The sequence below is a fragment of the Salvelinus fontinalis genome, chromosome 38 (genome assembly GCF_029448725.1).
Source record: "Salvelinus fontinalis isolate EN_2023a chromosome 38, ASM2944872v1, whole genome shotgun sequence".
Taxonomy (NCBI): domain Eukaryota; kingdom Metazoa; phylum Chordata; class Actinopteri; order Salmoniformes; family Salmonidae; genus Salvelinus; species Salvelinus fontinalis.
The window spans coordinates 25,102,252-25,115,194 of record NC_074702.1 but is presented as its reverse complement, the minus strand read 5'-3'; the positions used below and the strand labels follow the sequence as shown (position 1 = coordinate 25,115,194).

The window sequence follows — 12,943 nt, the reverse complement described above, 5'->3', positions numbered from 1 at the left end:
GAGACAGAGACAGAGACAGAGACAGAGACAGAGACAGACAGACAGACAGACAGACAGACAGACAGACAGACAGACAGACAGACAGACAGACAGACAGACAGACAGACAGACAGACAGACAGACAGACAGACAGAGAGAGAGAGAGAGAGAGAGAGAGAGAGAGAGAGAGAGAGAGAGAGAGTGTTTACTGGTAGATTTCTATGTCCTGTTCTTGGTTTCATGCGCCATGGCACATCCTCAATCAACCTGCCTGTGCTTTCCTTGACACACACACAGATGGTTTAGGTGCTTACCCAATGCAGGCACAATTCTCACAATTCTCAGACAAGGCCTTCAATCATGTTTGCCTCTTAGTCTGCAGAAGTGCAGGCACTGCTGTTGTTGAAAGCAGAAACCTTCTGGCATCCATCTAATTATGTTATGTTCAGTTTCTGTTCCGTTTTAGATGATTGATCAGTTTCTGTTCAGTTTTAGATGACTTATCAGTTTCTGTTCAGTTTTAGATGACTTATCAGTTTCTGTTTAGTTTTAGATAACTTATCAGTTTCTGTTCAGTTTTAGATAACTTATCGGTTTCTGTTCAGTTTTAGATAACTTATCTGTTTCTGTTCAGTTTTAGATGACTTATCAGTTTCTGATCAGTTTTAGATGATTTATCATCTTCTGTTCAGTTTTAGATAATTGATTTCAATCTGTATAGCATCGAAGATGTGTTTGGCTCAATATTGGTATATACCAGCGGTCACATTCCTGGTCAGGGAGAACTAAAGGGTGTTTCTGCCCAGCAATACCACTTGATTAGTGTTTCACTAGTGAACTGCTCATCAACAATCAGGTGTGTTAGAGGTGTGCTGGAAGAACGATCGTTTGACAGTAATGAATTATTATGCAGGGAAGAGTTTGATTGCCTATTTTTGGGCTTAACAAGATATGCTTTCATATACTGTAAATAGCATTGATATTTGAGAAACGACCCAGAAATGAAAAGAGGAACACACTGGGAATAGAACCTCAGCTGTACGGTGACTATATTAACTTATTGAAACTAGTCCTGCTGAGATTGAAACAAGTCCTGCTGAGATTGAAACAAGTCCTGCTGAGATTGAAACAAGTCCTGCTGAGATTGAAACAAGTCCTGCTGAGATTGAAACAAGTCCTGCTGAGATTGAGGCTGTCCTATTATGGACATCGTACAGGTGAGAGAGAAAGGTAAGAATCTAACGTCATTCTGACGGAGACGGGAAGTAAATTCTCACCCTGACCTCTGTACTTTCTGCCGGTCAACAAGTTGTTTCACGCCAAAGTGTATCTGGGAAGTCAAGTGTCTTCATGTTGGTGCGTCACAAGTCTTTGAAAGTGTGTAAATCAGAGAGATAAATGGAGAGGGGGAGGGAGAGAGACAAGGATTTCATCATGGTTTCAGGATGTTTTCTGACATACATATTAGCCCCGGGCATAGCTGAAACAAAGAGCTACTTGAAGGGTGACATTGTTAGCTACATGTTAACTTTGTCTAACTCAGCCATTGAGTGTCTCCTGTCACTGGTAGCAACCACTGGTATGTCAATCATTTCTAACCAGGGCCCTTATTCATAAAGCTTCTCAGAGTAGAAGTGCTAATAGGATCAGGTTCTCTATCTATGTAATCTTATTCATTATCTGAAAGGTGAAACTGATCCTAGATCAGCACTCCTGCTCTGCTTTCTGAATACGGGTCCAGAGCTACAGCATAGGATTCAAAATGTTACATAAGCATAAGGACACTGTTGTTTGGCTTTTCCTTGAGGCTACAGGTAAAAACCCACATAACCTGATAATGTCAAGTACTGGACATTGTGCTTTGTCACTGATGCCAGTGCAGATGAAAGCCGTGCTATTTTACATCAATAAATGGCTTTGACATAATTTTTATGTATTGTATTTTTTTAAATTTTTAATTTTTAATTTGACCTTTATTTAACTAGGCAAGTCAGTTAAGAACAAATTCTTATTTACAATGACGGCCTAGAAACAGTGGGTTAACTGCCTTGTTCAGGGGCAGAACGACAGATTGTTACCTTGTCAGCTCAAGGAGTCAATCTAGCAACCTTTTGGTTACTGGCCCAACGCTCTAACCACTAGGCTACCTGCCTCCTGTATAGGAAAATGTGTATTGTCAGTGTAGTGTATACTGTAGGTGTTTTCATAGGACCAGACATGGGAGTCTGTTATTGTATTTAAGCCATAGAAATTACAAGTACAATGCACCCCAAATCCCTAGTCTACCCCATCATATATCCCTATTTTCTTGATTTTGACCTGCAGGTCAAAGACATAACCTTACAAGAAATAACAGGACAGGTGAAAGCACATTTCCCCGTTTCTGCTTTCAGTCACCCTGTGTATTATTACATTAGAGCAAATGAAGAAGAGAACTGTTGATGACCAATCTAGTTGTGAACAACTTTGGTGCTCTGAGCTTCTGCTCTGTCAGTAGCATCATGGGAATTTCCCCTGCACTGTCAGTGTAACTACGTGGGTGGCTCCTCCCCCATAAACTAGCCCTGGATTATTTTTGAAATATATGAATGGTATTTAGATGTAGGTCAGCGGAGGCTTCTGAGGGGAGGACTGCTCATAATAATGGCTGGAATGGAGTCAATGGAATGGTATCAACCACATGGAAACCAAGTGTTTGATACCATTCCATTGACTCCATTCCAGATATTATTATGAGCCATCCTCCACTCAGCAGCCTCCATTGATGGAGGTAGGCAAACAGTGGAACAATGCAGTTCAGTGAACCATGACTGTTAAGTCATCCCTCACAAAAAGAGAAATGTGTGAAAGTGAAATATTTGCCTGGAAATAGGCCCTTTTAGAAAGCTTGATAACTGTGTGCCTTGTCACTGCAAGTTTAAATGAGCGAAGGAAAATGCTTAGAAGTCTAAGCATGGGTCACTAGTGCTATTCTAAACATTCTGAGACTTTGAATAGCTGTTATTTTTTCTGTTTATTTGTTTTACTATCACACATGGGAAATGAGAGGAGAGTTCTTCATTTGAATTAGTTCCACGTTTCTGAGTTAGATCAAAGTTAGAGTGGGCAATACGCTAATATTAAACTGTCAAAAGGAAACCTATTTTGATGCATAGCATGATCTTGATTGAAGATTCTAACAAATAGCAGGCAGCCTGTAATAGATTGTGGAGATAGATATGAGCAAATGTAATTTAATAACCACAAAATGGAAGTAGTGATAAGAAGTGCATAAAAATACAAGTGAACGAATCATTTAGATTCTTACCTCAGTGCTACGCCTTACTCTCCAATTTACAAAGCTCTGAAAGAAACACATACACACATATACATATATATATATATACACACTACCGTTCAAAAGTTTGGGGTCACTTAGAAATGTCCTTGTTTTTGAAAGAAAAGCAACTTCTGTTTCCATTAAAATAACATCAAATTGATCAGAAATACAGTGTAGACATCGTTAATGTTGTAAATGACTATTATAGCTGGAAACGGCTGATTTTTAATGGAATATCTACATAGGCATACAGAGGCCCATTATCAGCAACCATCACTCCAGTGTTCCAATGGCATGTTGCGTTAGCTTATCCAAGTTTATCATTTTAAAAGGCTAATTGATCATTAGAAAAACTTTAAGTAATTATGTTAGCACAGCTGAAAACTGTTGTTCTGATTAAAGAAGCAATAAAACTGGCCTTCTTTAGACTAGTTGAGTATCTGGAGCATCAGCATTTGTGGGTTCGATTACAGGCTCAAAATGGCCAGAAACAAAGAACATTCTTCTGAAACTCGTCAGTATATTCTTGTTCTGAGAAATGAAGGCTATTCCATGTGAGAAATTGCCAAAAAACTGAAGATCTCATACAACGCTGTGCACTACTCCCTTCACAGAAAAGCACAAACTGGCTCTAACCAGAATAGAAAGAGGAGTGGGAGGCCACGGTGAACCACTAAGCTAGAGGACAAGTACATTAGAGTGTCTAGCTTGAGAAACAGACGCCTCACAAGTCCTCAACTGGCAGCATCATTAAATAGTACCCCGCAAAACACCAGTCTCAACGTCAACAGTGAAGAGGCGACTCCGGGATGCTGCCCTTCTAGTCAGAGTTGCAAAGAAAAAGCCATATCTCAGACTGGTCAATAACAAGAAAAGATTAAGATGGGCAAAAGAACACAGAAACTGGACAGAGGAACTCTGCCTCGACGGCCAGCATCCCGGAGTCTGTAATCGAAAACACAAATGCTGATCCTCCAGATACTCAACTAGTCTAAAGGCCAGTTTTATTTCTTCTTTAAATCAGCACAACAGTTTTCAGCTGTGCTAACATAATTGCAAAAGGGGTTTCTCATGATCAATTAGCCTTTTAAAATGATAAACTTGGATTAGGTAACACAACGTGCCATTGGAACACAGGAGTGATGGTTTGCTGATAATGGGCCTCAGTACGCCCATGTAGATATTCCATTAAAAAATCTGCTGTTTCCAGCTACAATAGTCATTTACAACATTAACAATGTCTACACTGTATTTCTGATCAATTTGATGTTATTTTAATGGACAAAAAAATTGCTTTTCTTTCAAAAACAAGGACATTTCTAAGTAGAACTATAGAACAAATGAACAAAATATTTTCACTGGTGGTCCAAGTCCATTTGTTCTATAGTGAGGTTAGATTATGTACCAAAACCACAAACCTTTCTCTTGAGGGAGATGGACAAATCTGTCCATATTTTTACAAGCTGTTTGGGTCTGAAACACCTTCACCACTTTATTATCCAATAAGGCACTGTCACGAGCTGGTAAAAAGAAAATACACGATTTTCATTGAGGACCACTTACAGTGCAAATATGCAAATATTGTTTGCATCTCTAAGCACATTAACCCTTTGGGCAGCTATACAATGTCCTTGTTATACAATTTAAAACACATAATATGGAACATGTAACATGTACATTGTATACATGTAATATTTAATTAAACAGCAATGTGAGGTATTAATAATAGTATGTATCTCAATTCTTAGATTTTCTCAGCTTTGCTTCAATTCCCTGTATTCCATCACAGTATGGAATCATTGATGACTCCTGGGCTGACCGTAAAGCATGAATCTGTTGAGGGTGTCGTGTGTCTCTAGTGGTTCCAAGTGACGCTCTATCTCCTGCAGCAGGATACACTGGGTGCAGTTCAGCCACTCTCCACTCCACACTAGAGTTTGCAGCTCAGGCCTGCCTGTGTCAAACCAACAGGGAAATCATTATTCAATGGGCTAACATAGTTTTGCTCAAGTTTTGTTCACACATACAGTGAGCTCCAAAGGTATTGGGACAGTGACACTTTTTGTTGTTGTTTTGGCTCTGTATAAAGTGCAGACTGTCAGCTTTAATTTGAGGGTATTTTGATCCATATCGGGTGAACCGTTTAGAAATTATAACACATTATGTACATAGTCCACCCATTTTGGGTGACCAAAAGTATTGGGACATATTCACTTATCTGTAAAAAGTAAAATATTTGGTCTCACATTCATAGCACGCAATGACTATATCAAGCCTGTGACGCTACAAATTTGTTTTATGCATTTGCTGTTTGTGTTGGATGTGTTTCAGATCATTTTGTGCCACATTTAAATGAACGGTAAATAATGTAGTGTCATTTTGGAGTCACTTTTATTGTAAATAAGAATAGAATATGTTGCCAAACATTTCTGCATTAATGTGAATGCTACCATGATTACGGATAATGAGTGAGAAAGTTTGAGGCTTAACTATCATACCCCCCAAAAAAATGCTAACCTCCCCTGATATTGTAATGGTGAGCAGTTAGCATGTCTTGGGATTATGATATTTGTGTGTCTATAACTTTGGGACCAAATTCTAAACTTTTGGACTACTTTAATTACACATAAGTGAATTTGTCCCAATAGCCTTGGTCCCCTCAAATGGGGGTACTATGTACAAAAAGTGCTGTAATTTCTAATAGTCATTATATCATTATATCACTTCATAGTCATTATATCATTTCAAATCCAAAGGGCTGGAGCCAAAACAACAAAAAATGTGTCACTGTCCCAATACTTTTTCAATGGGTCAATATACTCATTGGCCCATTGAAAGGCTGAGTTAAGAGAACAAAACTCAAATTAAAAGTTGCTTCTAAGTTAGTGGGAGTGGATGTAAGTTACCTTCTGATGTCAAATCATCTTTGCCAGACTGAATAGTATAGGTCCAGTTTTTCATAATGCAATGAACACCCCTAAAATGGAATAAAATATGTGCATTATCACACAGACAGCTTCTACTGTAATTTTGTAAACAACACTGACATTCTCCTATACTTTCAAATTGTTAGTCAGTGTAGAATAGTCCACAAGCATTGCAACACCATATAGGGTGTAATTAAGCCTGTTGAACTGTGTACAACTGGGTCAAATTTGGGTCAGTAACAGACCAAGGATATGTTCAAAATAATCTCTCTCTTCTTCCGTTTCTCAATACTGTTATAAGAAACTCCCTCTAGCCCATGCATATCCAAATCCAATGCTTTTACATTTCTGGGGAGAAGTGAACAAGTGCACACTTCAGGAAGAAGGAAAGATTATTGGGACATACCCCAAGTGGGCTTCTCTGCCAGTATGATTGTGTCAGCTATCCCTGGTCTCTTACACGCGCATGGCTCCGGTCAACAGTAGTGTATTTTTAGAGGTCTCATTCAGGTGAAACACAGTGCTGTCCATCTGTCTGAACATCTGCACATCCGACTCCTTCACACCAGCCGCTGCAATGAAGTACCATTTGCCAAGATACTGAGAGAGAGAGAGAGAGAGAGAGAGAGAGAGAGAGAGAGAGAGAGAGAGAGAGAGAGAGAGACAGAGAGACAGAGAGACAGAGAGAGAGAGAGAGAGAGAGAGAGAGAGAGAGAGAGAGAGAGAGAGAGAGAGAGAGAGAGAGAGAGAGAGAGAGAGAGAGAGAAAAAGAAAGATTTGTGAAAGGAGGAAAAGAGAGGGGGAGAATTAAATGAAAGGAGACATCTATTTTAAGACATTACTGACAAAAAAACGACCACCACTGTTAGAAAACAGTGGGTGGGGAAAGCGTAAGATGACAAGTGAAAGGCCAATGTGAAATAATCTGAAACTGAAACTGTGAAACCATTTGTTGAGGTGTTGTCCATATCCAGCCATTACGGAAAAACCACATGAATGTCGATGTTCTGTAAGGTACAACCATATACTGTATGCTGTAGGACTCTAATTACACCATTCTGTCAAACCAAATCACATATGGTGGGAAGTCTGTACAGCAAACTGCATTGTGTATGTTGTTTGTGGGGCTCACTTGTAAAAGTGACTCCCTGTATGTTTTAACTCAATGTTGACTCCCTGTATAAATACAGTTGAAATAAAATAAATTAAAAGGTTCATTATGGGTCACACATATTTTTTGTAAATATATTAAAAGACCAAAACGCAATAATAATTTGAGAATCATCATGAAGGGCTCATGATGTTTGATATATCATCGCTTGTGCATAATAACCTAATTGACAGGTCATAATAGTGGTAAAAACACAGATATTACATCTGCATATCTGTCTTACCTGTTGGGTATTGAGACTGCTTGTAGATAGGAGGACTGGTTGGGAGCAGGGGGAGAAGAGCTGACCCAACCACCCATTCACAAAGAGCAAGAACGAATACACTTCCTTGGCCTCTAACATACCTGAACCGCCTCAATCAACTTGTGGCCTAAAAGAAACCTGGCAATTGATCTCTCTTTCTGGGCTTGATATTTCTGTGTCCGGATTGAGCTTCAAACATTTTAGGATTGTGGTAATCATTAACCACTTGTTTGTTAGCACAACTTTCCACCATCCCACATAGTCCAAAGGCCCACGTACCAAAAGGTGTTGTTCCATGGTCCATGAAGAGGGACCGAAATATGTCAACATTATTGCCTATAAGTATTTTTGTGTGGGTGGCCTTTAAAGTAAGAAGTGTTTGAGCATTTACCCAATTTTAGGAAATAGGCCTGCTTCTACACCCCATATTATCCTCACCATCCATCAGCCCCCATGTTGGTGGATGGGTTTCAATATGACTGTCATTTCTGCAGACTACACTGGTAATGCACATCCCACAGGTTATTGAGGTTATCATGTTTTGTCATGTTTTGTAAGACAGTATCACAGTGCTAGAGTATCTACCAAGCGGTGTCAACGTAATTAATTATCCCTGTGGTATGCATTAGGGCCAGTAGTGTTCCTGAATATGTGAGCCTGAATAGGAAAAACCCCTGGCACACTACCATACACATACTCAACTTTTTGAATGTTTCATACAGTAGGTAGACCTGAATAGGATGTCCTTATATTCTGATTTGTGAACAACTTGTGCATATTCATTTGACTCGTGTCTGGAAGATAACGTTTTGATGAGGAGAACAAAGAGAACATTGCTTCCATTTGCTGCAGTCGGATCAACTTTTCAGGGGTTCTTTGTCTCTTAATGGAACATACTAACAATACTAACAATGTCACACTTATAAAGTTCCAAATGTAATGCTGAAAAGCACATCTGATCATTAGATAATTTTTATAATGTAACTACCCACTGGGCACAAACTGGTTGAATCAACGTTGTTTCAACGTAATTTGTCAATGCATCGTGCCGTGGAATCTGTGTGGAAAATACATTGGATTTGAAAAAAGTCCTCAACGTCAACGGTTGTTTTGAGGGTGAAATTTCAACCACCGGATGATGTTATCATGGTCACTGAGTGTTCTGCTTTATGTGAAGAATCTGGAGGCGAATGTCACTTTGGTTGACTTTAACGAAACAATAAGTAACATAACACAGGAGACGATCTTCACTGGACTTGTTACGACGGACGCACGCGGACCTTACTTGCCCGATCACCTTTTATATGACGTCATGAATATACCTGTGCCATGCGTTATAATAAAATAGTTCCAATACAACACATCACCCTTTCTTCTTCTTTTAAGACATGTGTTTCTAAAATGTCAAAACATCACATACTATTTATAGTTCATCACTCTGTAATACACTTGTCTCAACATATGAATTCATAAACAAACTTTTCTGTCTTTAAAGTTCAACAACTCGTGAAACATCAACTCATTTTCTGTCTTTAACATTCGCTAAAACAGTCGTTGCTTCTTCAACACAAACTATATTCTACTCTAAGGTGAGTTGGGTGGACTGCCAGTCACCTTCATAGCTGCAGTGGGGTTCTTCTGTCGCATAATGCAGGCTGTGTGTTAATTACTGCACATACTCTCCGTATCTGTCTGGTGGTTTGACAACTGTACCACGAGAAGGCATGTGTACCGGAGTCTGTGGTTCTGTGACAGGAGGTGGGTCGGCATCTGGAATAGGTAAGCGCAACTCTGTGTCAAATTCTGGGTGTTCCTCTCCACCCATTTGACAAGTCTCTGAAGCACTGTGGAAGGGTTTCAGGTGGTGTGGATTCCTGTGCAGCACTCCGTATCTGTCTGGACCAAGTATGACCTGGGTGTGTCACATCGTTGAAGCACTGACACCGTCTTTGTCCAGCCTTGTTCGTCGCCCAGCTTCAAGACGACGTTCACTCCGTGCTGGAGTTCTGGAAGGGGTTCTGATTTTATACCTGTTATACTTTGGCTGCATACTTAGGCCATCCTGTTGTCACATAGTGTTTCACCATCTGCAGCTCTGCATCTTGTTGTGTCTGCTTCTTGACGACATCAAGCTTGGTGGGTGAGATAGGCCATGCTGTATGAACTGCATCCTCATAGGCCTCGATTTCACTGGTCTGCTCTGCAAAATCTCCTATAACAACTGCAAGGGGATGTCTGGAAAGGGTGGGTGTATGTTATAACAAGCAGTTTCCCCGGCACATACTTGGCTGTAGGGTAATAACGCATCATGCGCATCAACAGTCTCTGACACCTCAAAGGCACTAAGTCAAGGTCTTTACAGTTTATTAAGAGGTTTGTGATCACTCTGCAGTGTGAATGTATCTAGGCCATACAGATATCTGGTAAACTTCTCACATGCCCAGACTGCTGCGAGACACTCCTTTTCTATCTGTGCACGGCGCTTCTCTGCATCTGTGAGAGTCCTGGAGCAATAAGCTACTGGCTTTAACTGTCCACCTTGTTTCTGTAGTAGGACCCGCCTAACCCATAACTACTGACTATCGTAGGCTTGTCATATCATAGTCAGGATCGAGGGAAAGATGAACGGAGCAAAGTACAGAGAGATTTATTTATTTTATTTATTTTTTTTTTTCTCCCATTTTCTCCCCAATTTTCGTGGTATCCAATCACTAGTAATTACTACCTTGTCTCATCGCTACAACTCCCGTACGGGCTCGGGAGAGACGAAGGTCGAAAGCCATGCGTCCTCCGAAGCACAACCCAACCAGCCGTACTGCTTCTTAACACAGCGCGCCTCCAACCCGGAAGCCAGCCGCACCAATGTGTCGGAGGAAACACAGTGTACCTGGCCCCCTTGGCTGGAGCGCACTGCGCCCGGCCCGCCACAGGAGTCGCTGGAGCGCGATGAGACAAGGATATCCCTACCGGCCAAACCCTCCCTACCCCGGACGCACACAGAAAAGACAATGCACGAGTGGCTTAGGTACAAGTCTCTGAATGTCCTTGAGTGGCCCAGCCAGAGCCCGGACTTGAACCCGATTGAACATCTCTGGAGAGAGATGAAAATAGCTGTGTAGCAACGCTCCCTATCTAACCTGACAGAGCTTGAGAGGATCTGCAAAGAATGGGAGAAACTGCCAAATACAGGTGTGACAAGCTTGTAGCGTCATACCCTAAAAGACTCAAGGCTGTAATCACTACCAAAGTGCTTCAACAAAGTACTGAGTAAAGGGTCTGAATACTTAAATGTGATTATCAGGTTTAATTTTTTTTTTATAAATTAGCAAAAATGTCAAAAAATCCGTTTTTGCTTCGTCATTGTGGGGTATTGTGTGTAGATTGGCTTTTTTCATCATCGATGTAATCACTTTTAGAATAAGGCTGTAAGGTAACAAAATGTGGAAAAGTCAAGGGGTTTGAATACTTTCCGAATGCACTGTATGTTAGATTCACGTCTCCAAATAAAGAACGGGATTAAGCCAGTGGCTCAAATGGAACTATCCAACAAGTAGATACATCTCCTTTATATGTTGATATTTGGTTGCATTGTCAACCAAACACAATTCAATATTGCTTTTGTAATATGGTACATCTACAGTAAATCTTACAAACTAATGTAACAGTCAACCTTAAAATGAGTAACATCCATGGCCACATTTAGGTTACTGTAACTATACATGTCTTCTTATGTAGGTTAATCATATAAGGCGTTCATGTTCAAGATAGCATGCATAAATTAGCATTCACAATTGCTGTAATAATCAGCGTAACATCTCGAAAGGAATTGATCACTTGCCCCATGTTTTTATAATGTAATCTAAACTGCAATCCAGGTCATTTAGACGAAGCACAGTGATAACACAATCTGTTGTATAAATAAACAACATTTCTGACATTGTCTTCCCATTTGAACTTTGCTGTGCTTTTAAAACCTGTTAGATGGTTAGGGGTCCTGCGAGGTTCTGGTACCTACCGACATTTTCGCTTATAAATTGTTCTGTGGATACCGTAGATATAAATGGCTTGCATTGAGCGACAGCCCTGGTTTCCACGGACACATGCAACCAACGTCCTAGCGCAGCAGGAGACAGCGATTTCATCACGGTAGCACATTCAGAGATCGATTTATAGCCATTAATGTAAAATAATTCATATATTTTGAACAAAAAAACAACACTTTTCTGTCATAAATAATGTGTTATGTAAGGCTAGTTCCTAACGAGTTCAGGAAGTCAAGCTAAAGCTCTGTGAGGCGTTCACAGTGGTGGGGGCAGACGTTTTGATCAAGAGAGACCTTTAGAAACTTTGCACATTTTATCTAACACTAAACATACAAATATGTATTTTACAGTTATAAGGAAAGTGAAATCTTAGTCATTTTATAATTTGATTATGCTATATTTAGCATATAAGTCATTTCAAGCCTTATTCATGTTGAGTAGGAAATGCATCATAAAATATTTTTATTTTGATCATATTTGTACTGTGTACTTGAGCTTGTGTCCTCAAAAGTGACTACACCTCAGCAATTTATTTTAAAAAATACCAGAAAGGTGAGATTTGATCCTTTTTTTGATTATGCAGCATTACTAGTTATTGTTTATGGCCCACTCGTGATAAATAATTACTTTTGGGGATTAAGTAGATTACATTTTTGAAAGCACAATGATAGACATGTGGGTGACAACTAAACCAAAAATCTGACATTGTTTTCCCATTGGAATTTGGTTGTGCTCTTCGATGGTTGAAAGTATAGTGATAACACATTGGAAATTCAACTAACTTTTGGCTGTCTTTTTGAGTGGGTGAATATAGGTTGTAATCTCAATGATCAACATCTCAACCAAATATTACCCAAGTATCATCGTTGAAATGACGTGGTGTGCCCAGTGGGTAGGCTAAATGCTTAAATAATGATGTCCATATCATTCTCCACATACAACACCCGTTCTGCCAGTCACATTCTGTTAAAGGTCCCCAAAGCACACACATCCCTGTATCGCTCCTCTTTTCAGTTCGCTGCAGCTAGCGACTGGAACGAGCTGCAACAAACACTCAAACTGGACAGTTTTATCTCAATCTCTTCATTCAAAGACTCAATCATGGACACTCTTACTGACAGTTGTGGCTGCTTTGTATGATGTATTGTTGTCTCTACCTTCTCGACCTTTGTGCTGTTGACTGTGCCCAATAATGTTTGTACCATGTTTGTGTGCTACTACCATGTTGTGTTGCTACCATGTTGTTTTCATGTTGTGTTG

General features: G+C 40.0%; 1 protein-coding gene across 1 annotated transcript; it reads right to left on the bottom strand.

Moving 5' to 3' along the window:
* Positions 1-2,973: 2,973 nt before the first annotated feature.
* Positions 2,974-7,836, bottom strand: apom (apolipoprotein M). The gene is made up of 7 exons (XM_055903582.1): positions 7,620-7,836; positions 6,686-6,825; positions 6,205-6,275; positions 5,118-5,252; positions 4,717-4,818; positions 3,287-3,322; positions 2,974-3,173 (listed from the first exon to the last, which is right to left on the bottom strand). The coding sequence occupies exons 1-6, from the start codon at positions 7,737-7,739 to the stop codon at positions 3,294-3,296; spliced, it is 597 nt and encodes a 198-aa protein (XP_055759557.1). The 5' UTR covers positions 7,740-7,836; the 3' UTR covers positions 2,974-3,173; positions 3,287-3,293.
* Between the last annotated feature and the right edge of the window lie 5,107 nt (positions 7,837-12,943).

Excerpts from the sequence above, each read along its gene's own strand:
- apom (XM_055903582.1), bottom strand. The coding sequence starts at position 7,739 with ATGTTAGAGGCCAAGGAAGTGTATTCGTTCTTGCTCTTTGTGAATGGG. Across the intron at positions 5,253-6,204 it reads AGATGATTTGACATCAGAAG|GCAGGCCTGAGCTGCAAACT; the intron begins GTAACTTACATC and ends GGTTTGACACAG. Across the intron at positions 4,819-5,117 it reads CAACAGATTCATGCTTTACG|CTCGTGACAGTGCCTTATTG; the intron begins GTCAGCCCAGGA and ends TCTTTTTACCAG.